At 52.7% G+C, this 19,077-nt stretch overlaps 1 protein-coding gene across 6 annotated transcripts in view; it reads left to right on the top strand.

Annotated features, from left to right (window-relative positions):
* The window catches only part of UNC13A (unc-13 homolog A), a 91,874-nt gene that overhangs the window by 59,304 nt on the left and 13,493 nt on the right, over positions 1 to 19,077 (top strand). The window contains exons 27-42 of one of the 6 annotated variants that reach the window (XM_055239266.2): positions 653 to 738; positions 932 to 1,058; positions 3,121 to 3,217; positions 3,583 to 3,726; positions 4,548 to 4,631; positions 5,895 to 5,972; positions 6,239 to 6,327; positions 7,057 to 7,209; positions 8,866 to 8,989; positions 10,265 to 10,270; positions 11,933 to 11,971; positions 13,075 to 13,104; positions 14,826 to 14,882; positions 15,287 to 15,367; positions 15,937 to 16,084; positions 17,319 to 17,375. In XM_055239266.2, the coding sequence (XP_055095241.1) occupies positions 653 to 738; positions 932 to 1,058; positions 3,121 to 3,217; positions 3,583 to 3,726; positions 4,548 to 4,631; positions 5,895 to 5,972; positions 6,239 to 6,327; positions 7,057 to 7,209; positions 8,866 to 8,989; positions 10,265 to 10,270; positions 11,933 to 11,971; positions 13,075 to 13,104; positions 14,826 to 14,882; positions 15,287 to 15,367; positions 15,937 to 16,084; positions 17,319 to 17,375 (1,400 nt within the window). The other 5 variants (XM_055239267.2, XM_055239269.2, XM_055239268.2 and 2 more) reach the window with 5 other exon arrangements.

Below are 19,077 nucleotides of genomic sequence, written 5' to 3'. Positions count from 1 at the left end.
GAATAGTTGGATGAATGAGCGAATGAATGGATGGAGGGATGGATGGATGGATGGATGGATGGATGGATGGATGGATGGATGAATAGATAGAAGGATAGGTGAACAGATGGATGGATAGTTGCATAATTAGGTGAATGAATGGAAAGAGGGATGGATGGGTGGATGGGTGGATGGATGAATAGATAGATGGGTAGGTGGATGGATAGATAGTTGCATGAGTGGGTGAATGAACTGATGAAGGGATGGTTGGATGGGTGGATAATGGGTGGATGGATGAATAGATAGATGGGTACATGGATGGATGGATAGTTGCATGAGTGGGTGAATGAATGGATGGAAGGATGGATGAATGGATGGATGGAAGAATAGATAAATGAGTTGTTGAGTGTATGGGTGGATAGTTGCATGAATGGATGAATGAATGAATGAATGAATGAATGAATGAATGAATGGAGGGACAAATCGATGAGTGGGTGGAGGCTCAAAGAGAAGCAAAGCCTTAGTGCAGAATCAGTCAGCAGTGGCTGTGAGGGAACCTGAACCCAAATCCCTCTACCCTACCCTACACTCCCCCGTGGGGCAGGGAAGGGCAAAGCAGCCCATCCATCTGCCTTCTGCCTGCCAAAGTTTTATACTTCCACAACTTTGCCAGGTTTCCCCAGGAGCTGAATGTGGGTAAAATCAGCGCTGAAGTGATGTGGAATCTGTTTGCCCAAGACATGAAGTATGCCATGGAGGGTGAGTTTCCCACCCCAGTGTTCCCCAACCTGGCCACACCAGGTGGCTCTACTGTGTCCCTTCCAAGGCTGTGAGCACCCTATACCCTCATGCCTGAGTTGGACATCAGTGATGGCCAGAGTAGGCAGCCTCTCTGCCGAGACAGAGGGTGGCAGACCCTTCCAGCTGTGCCATCCTCTTTGTCCCTGGCCAGAGCACGACAAGCATCGTCTATGCAAGAGTGCCGACTACATGAACCTCCACTTCAAGGTGAAATGGCTCTACAATGAGTATGTGACAGAACTTCCGGCCTTCAAGGACCGTGTGCCTGAGTACCCTGCGTAAGTCCCCTGCCCCAGGCCCAACCCAAGCCAGAACTGTAGCACTGACAGCTAGAAGGAAAGCCAGAGGGGAGGACTGACCTACTCAGGGTTACCTGGGCATCAGGGTCACGGGTGGGGCTTGAATCCAGTGTTCCCCACTCCCAGCCATTGAGCAATTGACTCTTATAGCCCAGAAAATTCATAGTCATAACAGCAACAGGAACCATGTGACTTTCTCATTTTATCCTTTTGACAATTCTATGAGTTAAGGTGGGATTATTTTTATTCCTATTTTGCGGAGGAGAAATTGGAGAGTTAAAGATGCCAAATGGCCAGGCACAGTGGCACATGCCTGTAGTCCCGGCAATTTGGGAGGCTGAGGCAGGACTTGCTTGAGCCCAGGAGTTCGAGACCAGCCTGGACAAGACAGTCAGATCCCATCTATAAAATGAATGAATAGGTCAGGCACAGTGACTTGTGCCTGTAATGTCAGGACTTTGGGAGGCCGAGGCGGGCAGATCACCTGAGGTCAGGAGTTCGAGACCAGCCTAGCCAATAGGGTGAAACCCCAGCTCTACAAAAATACAAAAATTGGCTGGGCGCAGTGGCTCACGCCTGTAATCTCAGCACTTTGGGAGGCCAAGGTGGGTGGATCACCAGAGGTCAGGCGTTTGAGACCAGCCTGGCCAACATGGTGAGACCCTGTCTCTACTAAAAATACAAAAATTAGCCGGGTGTGGTGGCAGGTGCCCGTAATCCCAGCGACTTGGGAGGCTGAGGCATGAGAATTGCTTGAACCCAGGAGGCGGAGGTTGCAGTGAGCCAAGATTGCGCCACTGGACTCCAGCTGGGGCAACAAAGTGAGACTCCGTCTCAAAAAAAAAAAAAAAAAATTATCCGGGTGTGATGGCACACGCCTGTAGTCCCAGCTACTCGGGAGGCTGAAGCAGGAGGATCGTTTGAACTCAGGAGGCAGAGGTTGCAGTAAGCGGAAATCATGTCACTGCACTCCAGCCTGGGCGACAGAGTGAGACTCCATCTCAAAAAATAAATAAATATAAAAATAAAATGAATGAGTGAATAAATGCCACATTCCTTGCCCACGGTGACTCCCAGTACATGACAGACCCGAGATTTAAACTCGAGACATCTGACTCCTGGGCTGTATGTTGGAGGATAGTACGGTGCCGCCAGTTCCTGAGAATTGTGCTGTGTCGTTCACTGCTCCCAGCAGCACAGGAGGATAGTCTTCTGTTGTACAAGAAATGAACGCTCTGGCTGGGTATGGTGGCTCATGCCTGTAATCCCAACATTTTGGGAGGCCGAGGTGGGAGGATCACTTGAGGCCAGGAGTTCAAGACCTGCCTGGGCAACATAGGGAAATCCTATCTCTACAAAGAAGACAAAAAAAACATTAGCTGGGCATGGTGGCACGTGCCTGTAGTGCCAGCTACTTGGGAAGCTGAGGTGGGAGGATTGCTTGAACCCAGGAAGTCAAGGCTGCAGTGAGCTATGATCGCACCACTGCACTTTAGCCTGGGTAACAGAGCAAGACCCAGGAAGGAAGGAAGGAAGGAAGGAAGGAAGGAAGGAAGGAAGGCAGGCAGGAAGGCAGGAAGGAAGGGAGGGAGGGAGGGAGGGAGGGAGGGAGGGAGGGAGGGAGGGAGGGAGGGAGGGAGGGAGGAAACAAGAGCTCAGAGAATAAACCCACTTGCCATGGGCAGTTTATCTGAAGAAGGAAGGAAGGAAGGGAGGGAGGGAGGGAGGGAGGGAAGGATGGACGGAGGGCTCAGAGAGGACTCAGAGAATAAACCCACTTTCCATGGGCAGCTTATCTGAACTAGGATTCCCACAGGCCTGGGCCCTGCTGTAAAAGGGGCCACTCAATCTATTTCATGAGCAAAGTAACTAAGGTTCAGTGCAGGAGGCGAGCAGAGGAGCAGCCACTCAAGGCTGCAGGGAGAGCCCCAGGCAGAGTAGGAGCAGCCATAGCTCCACTCATTAGTGGGTCAGAACCAGGCAGTGCAGAGGTTGAGGAGAACAAGAGGTGGCAGAGCCCGATCCCGGCTCTTCATTCCAGATGGTTTGAACCCTTCGTCATCCAGTGGCTGGATGAGAATGAGGAGGTGTCCCGGGATTTCCTGCATGGTGCCCTGGAGCGAGACAAGAAGGATGGGGTAAGAAGGCCAACCTACAACCAAGTTCCTAGTCTTCCCATTGGGGTTCAATTTCGGGGAAATTTGCCCTTGGGATGAGGCCAGTCTCTGGTAGGTGTCCGCCATCTTTGCCTTGCTCATGATTTTTAAAATCTTTTGTTCATTCATCAACGATGAAATGTGAGTTCCATCAAGCCAGACACCTCCAGGCACCCCATGGCTTCTGCGTCCACCTCTAGAGTTGACTCTAAGTCAACCTCGCCCTCTGTCCATCTCACCCCGGGGAAATTGGTCTCTGGCTCTCCCCATGGAGAGTGGGAGAGTTGGGCTCTGGGGCTTCTCTGGTGCTGATCTCCTCCTTCCTCTTGGCCTCCTTCCCCCTGCAGTTCCAGCAGACCTCAGAGCATGCCCTATTCTCCTGCTCCGTGGTGGACGTCTTCTCCCAACTCAACCAGAGCTTTGAAATCATCAAGAAACTCGAGTGTCCTGACCCTCAGATTGTGGGGCACTACATGAGGCGCTTTGCCAAGGTGTGGGAGAGTGGGTAGGGTTGGGGCTAGGAGATGGGGTCAGGGTTAGGGAATTGAAGCCCGAGTTGGAGATGGGCTAAAGTTGAGGTTGAGGTTGGGGTTGGTGATGTCATTGAGGTTGGGATTGAAGTTGGAGTTTGGGTTGAGGTTGTAGTTGAGGTTTGGGTTGAGGTTGAGGTTGAGATGAGGTTGGAGTTGAGGTTTGGATGGAGGTTGGAGTTGAGATTAGGGTTTAAATTGAGATTGGAGTTGAGATTGGGGTTGGAGTTAAGGTGTAGGGTAAGGTTGGAGCTGAGGTGTGGGTTGAGATCAGGGTTGGAATTGAGGTCATTAGTGCGAGTTGGCAATGCTGTTTGGTTGGAGTTTGAGGCTGGGTTGGGTCTTGATTTGGAATTGAGGTTGGAGTGAGTGCTGAGATTGATGCAGAATTCGAGTGAGTCTTGGGATGAGTTTGAGGGTTGGGATCATTGGGGTTGAGGTTTGATTGATTGGCATTAGGCTGTGTTGACCTTGGGAATTACAAGTAGGAATTGGCTTTTGATTTGAGATCAGGTCATCTTGTGGTTGAAGCTGGGTTAATATGCTGCTTGGTTGCTCTGAGAAAGAACTGGGTCTACATAAAATGATCGTCTTCATCGAGCAGTATCTCCTCTAGGTCTTGATGGTCATCTTGGGTGGAGAATTTGCCTAGCCCAAGGGCCCATCTTAGGTGCTAATAGGGTTTGGGTTCATCACTGATCTCACTAGTGGGCTTGATGGGACGACTGGGGCCTGCCTTGGTCCCAGCCTCTCCTCTCACCCACACTCTGTGTCTTCCCCAGACCATCAGTAATGTGCTCCTCCAGTATGCAGACATCATCTCCAAGGACTTTGCCTCCTACTGCTCCAAGGAGAAGGAGAAAGTGGTGACCTGAGGGGGCCCCTGACCTATCCCCCTCCTCAGCCCCATTCAGCATCCCCAGGACTCCCTTCTCCCCAGGGCCCTGACACCTGGGGCTATGTATGTCCACCTGTGTGTGATCTGACTGGATTGTCTGTGTGTTTAGAGATGCTTGTTTGAATGTGTGTGATCAGAGTGTATATAGTTGTGTGTGTCTGAGTATATGGAAACTAAGTGCATGTGTCTGATTGTGTATTGTCTATGTTGACTGGTATACTCGTGTGTGTGTGTGTGTGTGTGTGTGTGAGTCTGTGCACATCTGAGTGTGCGTATCTGATCATGTTTTGTCTGGCTTTGTTAACTGGGTATGGCATGAATGTGTGCGTGAGTCCGACTGTGCACATCTGAGTGTGCATGTGTGATTGTGTTTCGTCTGGCTGTGTTAACTGGGTATAACGTGAGTGTGTGTGTCTGTCTGTATGCGTCTGTACATATCTGAATGTGGGTGTCTAGCCATGTTTCATTTGTGCTAACTGGGTATAGTGTGAGTGTATGTATGTGTGAATATGTGTGTTCAACTGTACAACACATCTAGGTGTGTGTCTCATATTTTATCTAGCTGTTTTAACTGGTTATAGTGTGAGTGTGTGTATGCTTGTGTGTGTCTCCAGCTGTGCATGTCTGGGTGTGTGTGACCATGTTTTGTCTGGCTGAGTTAACTGCATATAGTGTGAGTGTGTGTGTGTGTGTGTGTGTGTGTGCATGTCTGGGTGGGTGTGTCTCACCAGGTTTGGTATGGCAGTGTTGAATGTGCATGGTGTGAGTGTGTGTCTATGGCTGTGTCTGGCTGTGCATGTCTGAGTGTGTGTATCTGTGGGGGAGTCTCGTGTGTATATCTTGGGGTGAGGGCACACGCCTTCAGTGTGTCACTGTCTGGCTGTTGCAAATGAAGCCTTCAGGGTGTGAGCTGCAAAGCTTTGGGCTCTTGCAGGAATCTCTGCTACCCCCAGAGTTCCCAGCCCCTCTCATGGACCCACCAGGCCCGGGGTTGTGGGATTACTTGAGTCCTTCTTGCCCCCACCAATCCCCAAAGATGCCCCCCCGCCCCGCAAAAACACGCCCAGGAACCTGAACCCAAACGCTCCCTTCCATTTGCAGGTGACCCCGTGGGACCCCAACTTCCTCCAAACCCAGACCCTGAAACCATCCCGAGGTCCCTGGCGGTGGGTAGGGGAGGCTCTGGGGAGAGGTCCTGAGGCTTGACTCCCCTCTCTGTTCCCACCCGCAGCCCTGCATCCTCATGAATAACACTCAACAGCTGCGAGTTCAGCTGGAGAAGATGTTCGAAGCCATGGGAGGAAAGGAGGTGAGGCAGGGCCGTGGCAGGGCTGGAGAAGGGATGGGGACACCCCCACCACTGTGTCCCTGCAGGCCCCCAAGCTCATATGCCACCAGGCCTGGGGATGAATTCCAGCTCAGCCATGCTCTTAAACCCAGGCTTGCAGCATAACTGTCTGTGCCTCAGTTTCCCCTCCCGCCCCTTGGGATCCCTTTCCCTGGGTCAGATGAGAAAATGCCCAGTACATGTGGATACTTACTGAACCTGGCCTGGTGTCCCTTCTCCCTCCTTAGCTGGATGCCGAAGCCAGTGACATCTTGAAGGAGCTTCAGGTGAAACTCAATAACGTCTTGGATGAGCTCAGCCGGGTGTTTGCTACCAGGTGGGAGCATCTCCAGGGCTGGGGGCAGTGGGGAGGGAACAGCCTTCAGCCCTCTGAGCCTGGGGCGTCTGGAGGCTCAGCAGATATAGAGGTGAAGATTGCAGGCTCAGAGTTAGACAAGGCTGAGTTCAAATCTTGGCTTTACTGCTTACTAGCTGTGTGGCCTTGGGTGAGTCACTTAACCTCTCTGAGCCTTATATTTTTTTTATTCCTCTGTAAAGTTGGGGTGATGACAATAATAGTACCTGGGTAGGATTTTGAGAATGAAATGAACAATGCAGGCAAATGTCTTATCCCTTTGCCTGGTTCTGCTGTTACTATTTTCCACTCTTTTTTTTTTTTTTTTTTTTGAAACGAAGTCTCGTTCTGTCGCCAGGCTGGAGTGCAGTGGTGCGATCTTGGCTCACTGCACCCTCTGCTTCCTGGGTTCAAGTAGCTGGGAGTACAGGTGCATGCCACCACACCCAGCTAATTTTTGTATTTTTAGTAGAGACAGGGTTTCACCATGTTGGCCAGGCTGGTCTCGATCTCTTGACCTCGTGATCCGCCCGCCTTGGCCTCCCAAAGTGCTTGGATTAAAGGCGTGAGCCACCTCATCTGGTCTGTTCTCCATTCTTGCTCGGTTATGTGCTGCGATGCTAATGATATGACCTCAAGGACCACAGATCAGCATCTGTGTCCTCATCCAGCTCTTCCTGTGATCTGAGCCCTTCCCTTCTGTGTCCCCAGCTTCCAGCCGCACATTGAAGAGTGTGTCAAACAAATGGGTGACATCCTTAGCCAGGTTAAGGGCACAGGCAATGTGCCAGCCAGTGCCTGCAGCAGCGTGGCCCAGGACGCTGACAATGTGTTGCAGCCCATCATGGACCTGCTGGACAGCAAGTGAGCCGGGCCAGGTGGACTGGGCTGGCCAGGGAAGGGCTGGGGAAGGGCCATAGAGACCCAGGGACTGGCTGGAGAGGATGTGCAGGGAATGTTTGCTGGGTGGTCACTGGATAGTTGGATGGCTGAGTAGATGGTGGCATAAAGGGGATGGAAAGTTGGGTGGGTAAATAATTGGAAGGATTGGTGAGTAAATATTTGTGTGGATGAATGATGGTGGATGAATAGGTGACCTGAGGGATGGGTAGGTGGGTGGACACATGGATTAAAAGATAAATGTTTAGAAGGCTTGATGGAGGATAGATGTTTTAAAAAGATGGATGGGTGGATAGTTCGGTAAATATTTGGATGGATTAATAAATGTTTTGATGCACAGATGGATTGATGCTTAGATGGATGGATGTCTGGCAGGCTGGCTTGATGGATGGTTGGATGGATGGATGGATGGATGGATGGATGGATGGATGGATGGATGGATAAATGGTTGGATAGGTGGATAAATATTTGGATGGATGAATAAATGTTTTGATGCATAAATGGATGGACAGATGGATGGATGGATGAATAAATGGATGGGTGGGTAGATGGATGGATGGATGGATAGATAGGTGGATAAATATTTGGATGAATGCATAAATGTTTTGATGTATAGATGGATTGATGCATAGATGGCTGGCTGGCTGGATGGATGGATGGATAGGTCAATAGATATTTAGATCATTGAATAAATGTTTTGATGCATAAATGGATGGACAGATGGGTGGATGGATGAGTAAATGGATGGTTGGATGGGTGGGTGGGTAGATGGAAGGATGGTGGATAGATATAGGTGGATAAATATTTGGACGGATAAATACATGTTTTGATGCATAAATGGATGGACAGATGGGTGGGTGGGTGGATGAGTGGGTCGATGGATGGATGGATTAATAGGTGAGAAATATTTGGATGGATGAATAAATGTTTTGATGCATAGATGGATTAATGGACGGGTGGATGGATAAATAAATGGATAAGTGGATGGATGGGTAGAAGGATGCATGGAAGGATGGATGGATGAACAGATGGACGGATGGATGGATAGAAAAAGAAATAGAGAATTAAGGACCACTGGAGGAGGGATGGATTGGTGGGTGACTGGATCAGTTGGTGGATGGATCTTGGTGGACTGCCTGTCTCCTTCAACCCCTATCCATCCAACCACAATTTCTTTGCTGTTTTCCCTTTCAAGTCTGCCCTCCTCTGACCATTCCCCTCCTGTTCCTCTTGGGCTTGGCATTCTCCCTCATAGTCCCTGATCTCCATCCTTCCTGTTTCGGTTCATCCCCCACACTGTTCTTTCAAACATGAAAGTCTGGCTGTGTCTCCCTCTTGAACACTCCATGGCTCCCCGCTACCCCCATCCTGGTAAGGCCCAAGCCTTCCTCCCAGACATTGGGGCCCCTTCCTGTCTGGTCCCTGCTGACTAGTCCAACCACCACTCACTCTTCTCTTCATGCATCAGATATCATAGCTCCATCAAACCTCCCAGGGGTGCCTGTACAGGCTGTGGGCCCTCTTTCCTATCTGTGGAATGCCTTGCCCTCCTGTTAAGGGAAGGTGATCTGTGGGTTGGGGCCAGCTGGGCCCTCTCTCAGACCTACCCCTCGTCCCCAGCCTGACCCTCTTTGCCAAAATCTGTGAGAAGACTGTGCTGAAGCGCGTGCTGAAGGAGCTGTGGAAGCTGGTTATGAACACTATGGAGAAAACCATCGTCCTGCCGCCCCTCACCGACCAGACGGTGAGACCTGCAGGGGGCCCAAGGGGACATTTAGGCCACCTCCTTAGCGAGAGCCCAGAAAACTTGGTGCCTAGAGGCTGGGGTGTGAGAACAAAGGCATCCAGTCTCAGAGAGGTCATCCAGGCTCAAGGGCCATCCAAGGGTCATGGAAGCCACCAGAGGTCAGTGGGGGGGCCATTCAGAGGTCAGAGAGGTCACACAGGGGTTAAAGATCATCGAAGAGTTAAAGAGATCCTTCAGAGTCCACTGTATTTTCTCCAGGGTCAAAGAGATCAGGTAGAATCAAGAGACCACTAAAGTCATAGAGGTCACATGTAGGTCAAAATAGCATTCAAAGGTTTTCATAGAAAACAGGCAGCTTCGAGATCGAGGTTATCCTTGAGCCATGGAAAGCATAGACATTGGCCAGGCACCGTGGCTCACGCCTGCAATCCCAGCACTTTGGGAGGCTCAAGGCGGGCAGATTGCTTGAGGTCAGGAGTTCGAGACCAGCCTGGGAAACACGGTGAAATCTCGTCTCTACTAAAAATACAAAAATTAGCTGGGTGTGGTGGCACATGCCTGTGATCCTGGCTTCTTGGGAAACTGAGGCACGAAAATTGTTTGAACCTAGGAGGTAGAGGCTGCAGTGAGCTGAGATGGTGCCACTGCACTCCAGCCTGGGCAACAGAATGAGACCCTGTCTCAAAAAAAAAAAAAAAAAGAAGGCATAGACATCAATGGGTTTTTCTAAGGGCTTTGGAGCTCATTCAAAAGCCAAAGAGGGGAGACACGGTGGACTTCAAAGATCAGAGATCAATAGACCAGGGGGCTCTGGAAGTCAGCCAGAGGTCATGGAGGGCATCCAAGGTCAGAGAGGTCAAGCAGAGGTCATTGGCCATCCAGAGACCAGGACCTATAGACCAGTGGCCATAATCTCCAGGGACCAAGGGGACCCAAACATCTGTAGAGGGATGTAGCTGGGCGTGGGTCCCTCCAGGAGGCGTCAAGAACCTGAGGACAGCAATGGCATGTGGGCTGTGGGCACATCAAGGAGTGGGGAGGTCTTTCCCAGGTGGACCACGGAGGCTTGGGGAGGGTGCGCGGGGGCCATAGATGGGCGACGATGGTGGGGGAGGCTCGGACTTCCCATCCTTCCACCTCCTCTGGGCTGGGCTGGGGCAGGGGTCTTGCCCCTCCGTGCTGCCATCTCTGCCCCCTCCCTGGCCTTCCCGGGAGACTCACGGTACCTTATTCCCCCCTCCCCCACCGCCCTGCCCCAATCACGGATGACAGATGATCGTAAGTAGAGGCCCGTCTGTCCGTCTGTCTGTCCGTCCGCTCTGTGTCTGGACTTGGCCCACTGCGTCGCTGCACCCCTCTCCCCACCCACCCAGCGCCCCCTCCTCACCCACCATCCTCCCTCCCGCCTAGATGTGCCTGTGTCTGTCTGGGGCGGGGCATGAGGAGGGGGCGGGGCTGGGAGGGAGGGAGACCACGCCCACCCTCCCTGTCCCATTGAAGTCCAGAGGAGCCCCGCTACCCACTCCCAAACCCCAAGCCCAGCTCCTCCTTCGCAGCGGACCTGCCATCTAAGGGTAGAATCCAACCTTGCTCCCGTGCCCAGATGTCACCAGACGCCCTGAAGCTAGAAAGAGGATCAACCCCAGGATTCCTCTGACCCCCTCTTTGGGCTCTGAACTGTCAGCAGCTTCCCAGAATGCAGATCCTCACCATGAGGGTCTCTACTTCTGATTCCATGCTCCAGACCATTCCTCGGTACCCCACCAACCTGTCTACCCAACTCCCACCATCCACACCGACACACACCAATCCCCGACATACAGCCAGGTGCCCAAGTGGGAGACTTTTGTCATGGCTTTGATGTCAGGTAGACTTGGGGTCAAATCCTAGCCCAGCCACTGTCTCTCTCTGTGACCTTGGGAAGTCACTTGACCTCCCAGCCTCTGTTTCCTTGTCTGGAAAATGGGGCTCATTGCATCACCTCCCTGAGGGTAGTTCTAAGAACCAAATGGCATGATGCATTAAAATACTCATCTCAGTATTGCCTGAACCCAGGAAGCAGAGGTTGCAGTGAGCCAAGATCGCGCCACTGCACTCTCAGTGACTGGCCCAGAGGCAGAGCTAATGGTGGTGGCGGTGGTGGTGGTGGTGATATGCAGACATGTATAAGAGCAAAGACAAAACAACTTCAGATTTTCCCTTTGTGGGCAAGACAAGGCTGTTACAAGATTTCACTTTGTCAAAAGTTTACAAGTGCTCTTCTTACTTCCTGGCAGCTGCAGCCTGGGTCTTTGGCTATAACCACTTGGTGGCAGCATACCCAACCACAGGCAATGCATTTGTAGGCAGGGAGAATAAAGGAATTCACATTTAATGACTCCCCATATGCCAGACTTTCTCATAGCTCCTGTTTCAGCTCAGCTTCATGATAACCCTTTGAGTGAGGTGGATATTATTATCCCCATTTTGCAGATGAGGAAAGCTGAGGCTCAGAGAGGAGTCACTTGTTCAAGGTCATATAGTAAATATATGCCAGAATCAGGATTCAAATTCAGATCTGTCTGAATATGCAGCCCATTTGCTTTCCTGTTAACCCAAGAACCAAGAGTCTCATGTGTACAGTAAATGTAAATGGATTATATTTTGGCAGTGACTTTTTTTCCCTTCTTTCTGACTTTCTCTAGCTCTGTATCTGTATCTTTCTCTCTCTCTCTTTCCTGTCTCTGACTCTCACACCATTTAAGAGTGAGTCATTAAAGCGTGCACACGTGTGCACACACACACAGACACACACACAAACACACTATCCCCATGCAACCCAGTCACCAGTACCCTGTGCAGTGTGGATTCCCCCATTCCCATGAATATTCCTGTGAGCATCCCAGGTTCCCACCCTGCACGACTTGCCAGGTTGATCACCCTGTGACATTGTCTCTGCAGGGGAACCTCTTGAGAAAACATGGCAAGGGATTAGAAAAGGTAATGAGGGCCTCGTCTCACTGAGGCCCTGAGCTCCGGTGTCTGGGCATGCGTGTGCATGTGTGTGCGTCTGTGCACCTGGGCAGGAAGGGCAGCTGGGGGTCGTGGGTAGGAGATAGCTGTTCTAACCAAGTCCCGCAAAACCAGAAGTCAGAGATGAAGTGATTCTCCAGGGACAGAACGAGCAGTGTGTGTGCACATGTGAACTAATGTGTGTGCACAAACAGCTCCCATCCTCCCACAGCAATATCCACAGGGCTCATCCCAGCCCTGGGCTCAGCTGAAATTCTGTGGCTTCTTGAGGAGCCTACGCGCTAGATCACCACCCTGGATTGAGAGGTGTTGTTTTTTATGTAGATTTTTTTTGTGTTGCTGTGCTAATGGGTGTTTGTTGTGAAGGAGATGGGAGCTACAGCAACACGCAAGCAGCTGTCTTGCTGTGCACTTGTGCAGAAGATATCGTTGTACCTTTGTGCATATAAATGGAGTCAGCTTTGTGAATGTGGGTCACAGGGGTTCCGTACTCTCTCTGCCAGCCCTTTGCGGGGCACATTCAGTGTCCTAGGCACCCTATATGTGGATGTGAATCCATGTGGGGTCAAGGGTGTGTGGGTTTTTGTGTGTGATATAATTGTGCACATGCCTGCAAGTGTTTAGGAGTGCACGTATGTAGTTTAGTGTATGGGTTCTTCAGCATTGAGTGAACTTACAGTATATGTTAGTATGTTTTTTGTAGACTCGGGTGCTGGGATATAGGGGCAGCCCCTTAGGGAATGGAGGAGGAGAGAGATTCCTAGCCCTGTCTCATCTCCCCACCTCCCCAGGTGCCCCATCCTGAGGTAGGCTGACTGGGGGATGAGGCTGCTTCCAGCCTCCTGGGCACCCCGAGAGTGTGCTGGCAGTCAAGGAGTCTGACCCCTAAACCCCTGCTAGGGGACAAGAGGAGGTGCTAGCTGGGGAGGGGGCCCACCATTAGACCCAGGACCTGGGGAGGAGCTCCTGGGCTGGGAAGTGAGACTGTGCTTTGAGGGGGCAGGGAAGTCCCACTGAGTATCCTCCCAGCAGTCACCAGAACTCTGACCTCCACCTGATTCTCTCCACAGGGCAGGGTGAAATTGCCAAGCCACTCAGACGTAAGACCGGCCTCTCACTGTCTGTCTGGCTCCCACCCCACTCCCCCCCACCCCACCCCTGTGCCCCCTTCCACCTCTGTGGTTCGTGCCGTCCGAGGGCGTACTGTGAACCTGTCTGTTGGTCTCTTCTTCCTTTGTCTGTCTGGCTTGCTCGTGGGGGGTGGTGGGTGGGGGGTTGGTGGGTAGGGCAGAGGGTACCCAGGAAGGCCCCTGAGCCCTGCCAGACTACAGGTGGGTGCAGCAGGGGAAACTGAGGCCCAGTTCGCTGGACCCCTGAGTAACTGTGCCTTGTAAGAACCTCAGGATCACAGACAAGAAATAAGAATAGTAACAGCCAAGATGATAATAATAGTACCAGTAGGAATGACCAGGTGGCCAGCTGGTAGACTATGAACATAATTCCAAATATCTCCACTGTAAATGGGCCCCCTCCCCACCTAGCCTCACCCAGGACCCCCAGACCACCCCAGGACCCAGTAATACAAGACTTGTTACCTCAATACTCAGCCCCACCCTGTCCCCCAAGTTACCATGGGTATCCCTGTTAGCCAGGGTGGGAATTGAGGCTCAGAGGGTTCAGGGACAAGCCTGGGGCCATCCAGCAGTGACAGAGGAGGCTAGACACATGCCTTCCAGGCTGGGACCCCGTCTCCCTTAGCATTGCCCATGACTTTGAGACCAAGTGATAATTAGTGAACACTGAGCAAAGACATGGTTGGTCCAGACTAAGCCACAAAGTGGATATAATTTTCCTCATCTAGATGGGAAAACTGAGGCTCAGAGAGGTTAAGTGACTTGCTCAGGGCCACACAGCAGGACTGCAATTTGAACCCAGGCCCATCTGGCTTGTCAGAGCCATCACCACATCACCATCTTGCTAGTGTCTGTTTGGGGGTGGGGTGGAGGATGGATATGGAAGTGTTTGTATAGAGGGAGGATTTTTCCTTTAAAAGGTCAGACTGGCTGGCAACGTGGCTCACACCTGTAATCCCAGCACTTTGGGAGGCTGAGGTAGGAGGATCAGTTGAGCCCAGGAATTCAAGACCAGCCTGGACAACACAGCAAGACCCCATCTCTATGAAAAAAATTTCAAAAATTAGCTGGATGTGGTGGCTCACACGTGTAGTCCCAGCTACTGGGGAGGCAGGAGGATTGCTTGAGCCCAGGAGTTTGAGGCTGCAATGAGCTATGATCACGCCACTGCACTCCAGCCTGGGCAACAGAGGGAGACTCTGTCTCAAAAAAAAAAAAAAAATCAGACTGAAAGTCCTCCCAGATTACAGGTGAAATTTCCCTGCAGAGGGGCTGCTCCCTTGAGGAGGAGGAGGTGTTTCACCGGAGCCATTTTCTGAAACCCCAGCCTGGCCTATTGTGTTCCCAAAGCTCCCTTTCCCTGGAAAGCCCTGCCCACACCCACAAACACCACCGTCTGAGGCTCCCCCAACCCACTGCCCCTCACAGTCTGGTCCCTGTCTGTTTCTCCTGTTACACAAGCCTGGGTGGGCCTCAGAGGGTGGGTACTATCCTCACGGGACTGGGATTTTCAGGGACAAGGTCACCACATCCTCATCAGTTCTTCCTGGGGAATTCCAGACCTCTGTCCCTGGGACACAATTATTGCCCTGCCCAGAGCCTTTGGGCAAGAACCAAGATGGTCTCTGGGGCTGGAGTGTCAGCTGTAGCGCCCCTGCCCTCACCCAGCTGTCTGTTGTTACCCGCAGGGAACCCAGATGATCTTCAATGCAGCCAAGGAGCTGGGTCAGCTGTCCAAACTCAAGGTGAGGAGTGGGGATAGATTATGGGGTGAGGGACTGCCCCCCAAACTCATGTGGCTTCCAGGTTGCCACCATCCTGAGGGAGGGGTCCCAGGATGATGACATGCATTACAGGCTCAAAGGACAGAAACTCTACTCACTGAAGCACAAGATATTTGCTCCCTAGTGTGTCGGAAAGATGTGAATGGTTCAGCTTCAGGTACAGCTTGATCAAGAGGGCAAGTCATTTATTCAACCAATATTTTTTGAGCACCTGCTGTGTACCAGTCACATATTGGGTACTGGGATGATGAAAACATAGACCCTCAGCCCAGCTCCTCCAAGTTTAACAGGGATGAGACCCATAGACACAGATTCCGAAGGCGGAGCCCACTCCACCCACGTGGTCCCTCTCCCCATCCATCCAGGACCACATGGTACGAGAAGAAGCAAAGAGCTTGACCCCAAAGCAGTGCGCGGTTGTTGAGTTGGCCCTGGACACCATCAAGGTGAGAGGCCCTACCCCTCCCCATCCCAGGTGGGGGATGTAGAGGGTGTGGCTGCTGTGGTCATGGACCTAGGTTCACCTCAGACCCACATTAATTCATTCAATTTATGAACACTCCCGTTCCCCTGTCTGTGCCAGAGCTGGACTGGCTAATGCGGGAGCCTTAAGGAGCCCCAGGTCGGGGAAGTCTGCTGGATACAGACATTCTCAGCCTTGTAGAATTAGGCTTGGGGTAGAGGGAAGGATGTGGGCTGGGGGAGCCCAAAGAGTGAGAAGGTGTAGAGGGAAGAATGTAAAGGACCTTGTGCCAGGCATTTCTTGAGGTGTAGAAGGGTAGAGGGAAGGATAGAGGCTGGGCAAGCCCAAGGTGGGAGAAGCTAAGGCTTCCTGGAAAAGGGCATGTGAGAGGTGGGTTCTGAGGAATGCATAGGAGTTCACTAGGCAAAGCAAAGGAAGAGGTGAGAAAGTAGTAGCAGGAAGAATTGGGAGTGGTGACAGCAGGGCTACCCAGCCCTATGAGTGGGTAGAGGGTCCCACCATCCTCACCTCTCCCCACCCTGTCCTCCCCAGCAATATTTCCACGCGGGTGGCGTGGGCCTCAAGAAGACCTTCCTGGAGAAGAGCCCGGACCTGCAATCCTTGCGCTATGCCCTGTCGCTCTACACGCAGGCCACTGACCTGCTAATCAAGACCTTTGTACAGACGCAATCGGCCCAGGGTAAGGGTGCCCAGACCCCGTCACCCTTTCCCGCTCCGCGGAGACAGCCCCTCCCCAAGCCTGAGCGGCTGCCATTGGCACACTCCCCTGTGACGTCATGGATGGGGCGGAATTGACATCTCTGCACCAAGTCCAGGGACCAATGAGTGATCAAAGGTTCATGGGGGCGGGGCCTCTGACGTCACAGGCCGGGAGGTGATCGTCAACTCCTGGGAAAATCTGTGATGTCCTGGGGCCAGACAATGATTAACAGCTCTGGGATGGAATGTCTTTTACATCAAGGACCAGGGCAGGACTGATGACTCTTAGGTGTGGAACCTGTGACGTCGTAGGGTCACAAGGTGATTGTCATCTCCTGGGAAAATCTATGGTGTCCCAGGGCCAATGAATGATTGTCAGCTCCTGAGGGACCTGGACAATCATGGGTCCAGGGAATGGTTGACAGCTCTGGGAGACTTCCGAAGTGATTGACAGCTCAGGACGGGCAGGACCTCTGATGTCAAGGGGTCAAGGAATGATTGGCAGGTCCATGGGTGGGACCTTTGACGTCATGGTCCCAGAGAGTGGTTGAACTCCCCTGAGGAGGGACCTATGTGATGTCATGGGGCTAAGGAATGATTGACAGCTCCGAGGGCGGGAGGAACCTCGACTTGGTGGGGGAGGGTGGACGGAGAGGGAGTTCCCATTTCTCAAACTCTCTCTTTCTCTCTGTCTTTTGCTTCGGTCTCCTGCCCCTCTCTGAGCGCACACACACAGCAGCTGGGGCTGGATGGAGGGCAGGATTCCCTGGGGACCCCCCTTTTCAAAATTGGTCCCGACAAGGGGAAGAAGTTTGGCGGCTTGACCTCAGGAGGGGGAGGGAGAATCGCCATTGACACCCAGCCTGGGGCGAGGGGAGCAAAGCCTTGTGGCCTCCAACGGCCCCCTTCTCCGCCGATCCAGCCAGCCCAGGGCCCTCCGTGGGCGCTGGGTCTCTGAGCTCAGCTTCCCTTCTAGTCCTGGCTGCTTTTAGTGTCCCTGGTGTCCCTGGAGCAGGAGGCTGTCTGTCTGTCTCTCCGTCTGTCTGCAGCTGACGTTTCTCTCTCTCTTGTTTTTCCTCCCTCTCACTCGCTGTCCCCTCTCCGCGCCTCCCCTGCCCCTCCACACACACTCCTCCATCCTCACCTCTCACTGGCTCGTCTCTCCCCGCTCCCCATGCTTCCCACCTCTCTCCCCCTTCCACCCCCCCAATTAGTCCATGGTGGAAAAGGTACTAGGTTTACCCTTAGTGAAGACATTTATCCTGAGAAGGGTACGTGCCTCCGCCGCCCGCCCGCCGCCCGCGCCTGGTGCCCGGTGCCTGCGCCCCTCCTGGCCCCGGCTAGTAAAAGGATCATCCTTCTGCCTCAAGGGCCTGCAGGGCCGCCGCCCAGGCCTGAGCGGCTTGGAGGGCCCAGGCCGGTGAGGGGGAAGGACGATTTGCTGGTTCTATATGGGGAAGAAGCGATTCCAGTGGGAATCCCAGAATCCATTTCTCCTGAGATGACACATTTTTTAAGCCAGATCCTGGGACCCCGGGACAGGCACCTGTCAGATTAAGAGCTGGGCTCTGATTCCAGCCCAGCCACTCCACGAGTAGGCACCTTGGGCAAGAATCTGTCTCCCTGAGCCTCAGTTTTCTCATCTGTAAGATGGGGACAGTCAAGGACCCTACTTCATAGGATTATTGTTATTGATATTATTATGATTTAGAGACAAGGTGTCCTTCTGTCACCTAGGCTGGAATGCAGTGGTGCGATCACTGCTCACTGCAGCCTCCCTCCTGTGCTCAAGTGATCCTCCTGCCCCAGCCTCCCGAGGAGCTGGGACTACAGGCACACGTCACCATGGCTAGCTAATTTTTAATTTTTTTTGTAGAGAGGGGGCCTCACTTTGTTGCCCGGGCTGATCTCAGTGAACACTTATCAGGCTCTAAGGCTGAGCAGGACCTCGTGCCAGGCATTTCTTGAAGAATCTGTGTTTGGTTTTGTTGTTGTTGTTGTTTGAGGCAGAGTCTCACTCTGTCGCCCAGGCTGGAATGCAGTGGCGAAATCTCCCCTCACTGCAACCTCTGTCCGCCTCCTGGTTTCAAGTGATTCTTGTGCCTCAGCCTCCTGAGTAGCTGGGATTACAGGCCCACACCACCACGCCTGGCTAATTTTCGTGTTTTTAGTAGAGATGGGGTTTTGCCATGTTGGCCAGGCTGGTCTTGAACTCCTGGTCTCAAGTGGTCCACCCACCTTGGCCTCAGCCTTCCAAAGTGCTAGGATGACAGGTGTAATCCTAGCACCTGGCCATTTTGTTTTTAATTTGAGGCAGGTGCTGTCACCCAGGCTGGAGTGCAGTGGCGAAATCTCAACTCACTGCAGCCTCCACCTCCTGGGCTATGTTGCCCAGGCTGGTCTCAAACTCCTGGCCTCAAATGATCCTCCCACCTCAGCCTCCCAAAGTGCTGGGATTACAGGCATGAGCCTCCATGCCTAGCCTTCTTGGGGAATCTGAAACAGATTTCTTTAACTGCCCCACGAGGGGTACATCATTCCACAGATGAGATGCTGAGAGCCAAAGGAGATTCAACCACTTGTCCGAGGAACCTTCCCCTGCAGGGGTCCGAGGACTTGGGGAGTGGGGAGTGGGGTTGGAAGAAGCACCGAGAGGCCCAGGAAAGACCCTTCCCCGCGGAGCCAGCAAAGCACGGGATGGGGGCACCCAGCACTGCCTCCCTCCCCTCTTCTTACTAGCTTTGGCCTTGGTCTGACCCCTCACCTGACCCACTACTGTCCAATTCCCCCTGGCACCCCCGGCACCCCAGTCTGGCCCGGATTGAGCTTGCTATGAAGCATCGGCCTGGGGGAGGGCGGGGCGGCTGAGCATGTGACTGGTGGTGGGGGGCGGGGGTGGAATGGGAGCCTGAGGCAACAAGGAAGGTGGCCTGGGGTGGGCAGCAAAGACCGGGGCCACATACCCCAGTACTG

This window comes from Symphalangus syndactylus, chromosome 13 (assembly GCF_028878055.3).
Source record: "Symphalangus syndactylus isolate Jambi chromosome 13, NHGRI_mSymSyn1-v2.1_pri, whole genome shotgun sequence".
NCBI lineage: Eukaryota > Metazoa > Chordata > Mammalia > Primates > Hylobatidae > Symphalangus > Symphalangus syndactylus.
The sequence above is the reverse complement of the archived record's forward strand: the minus strand, read 5'-3'. Positions and strand labels throughout refer to the sequence as shown.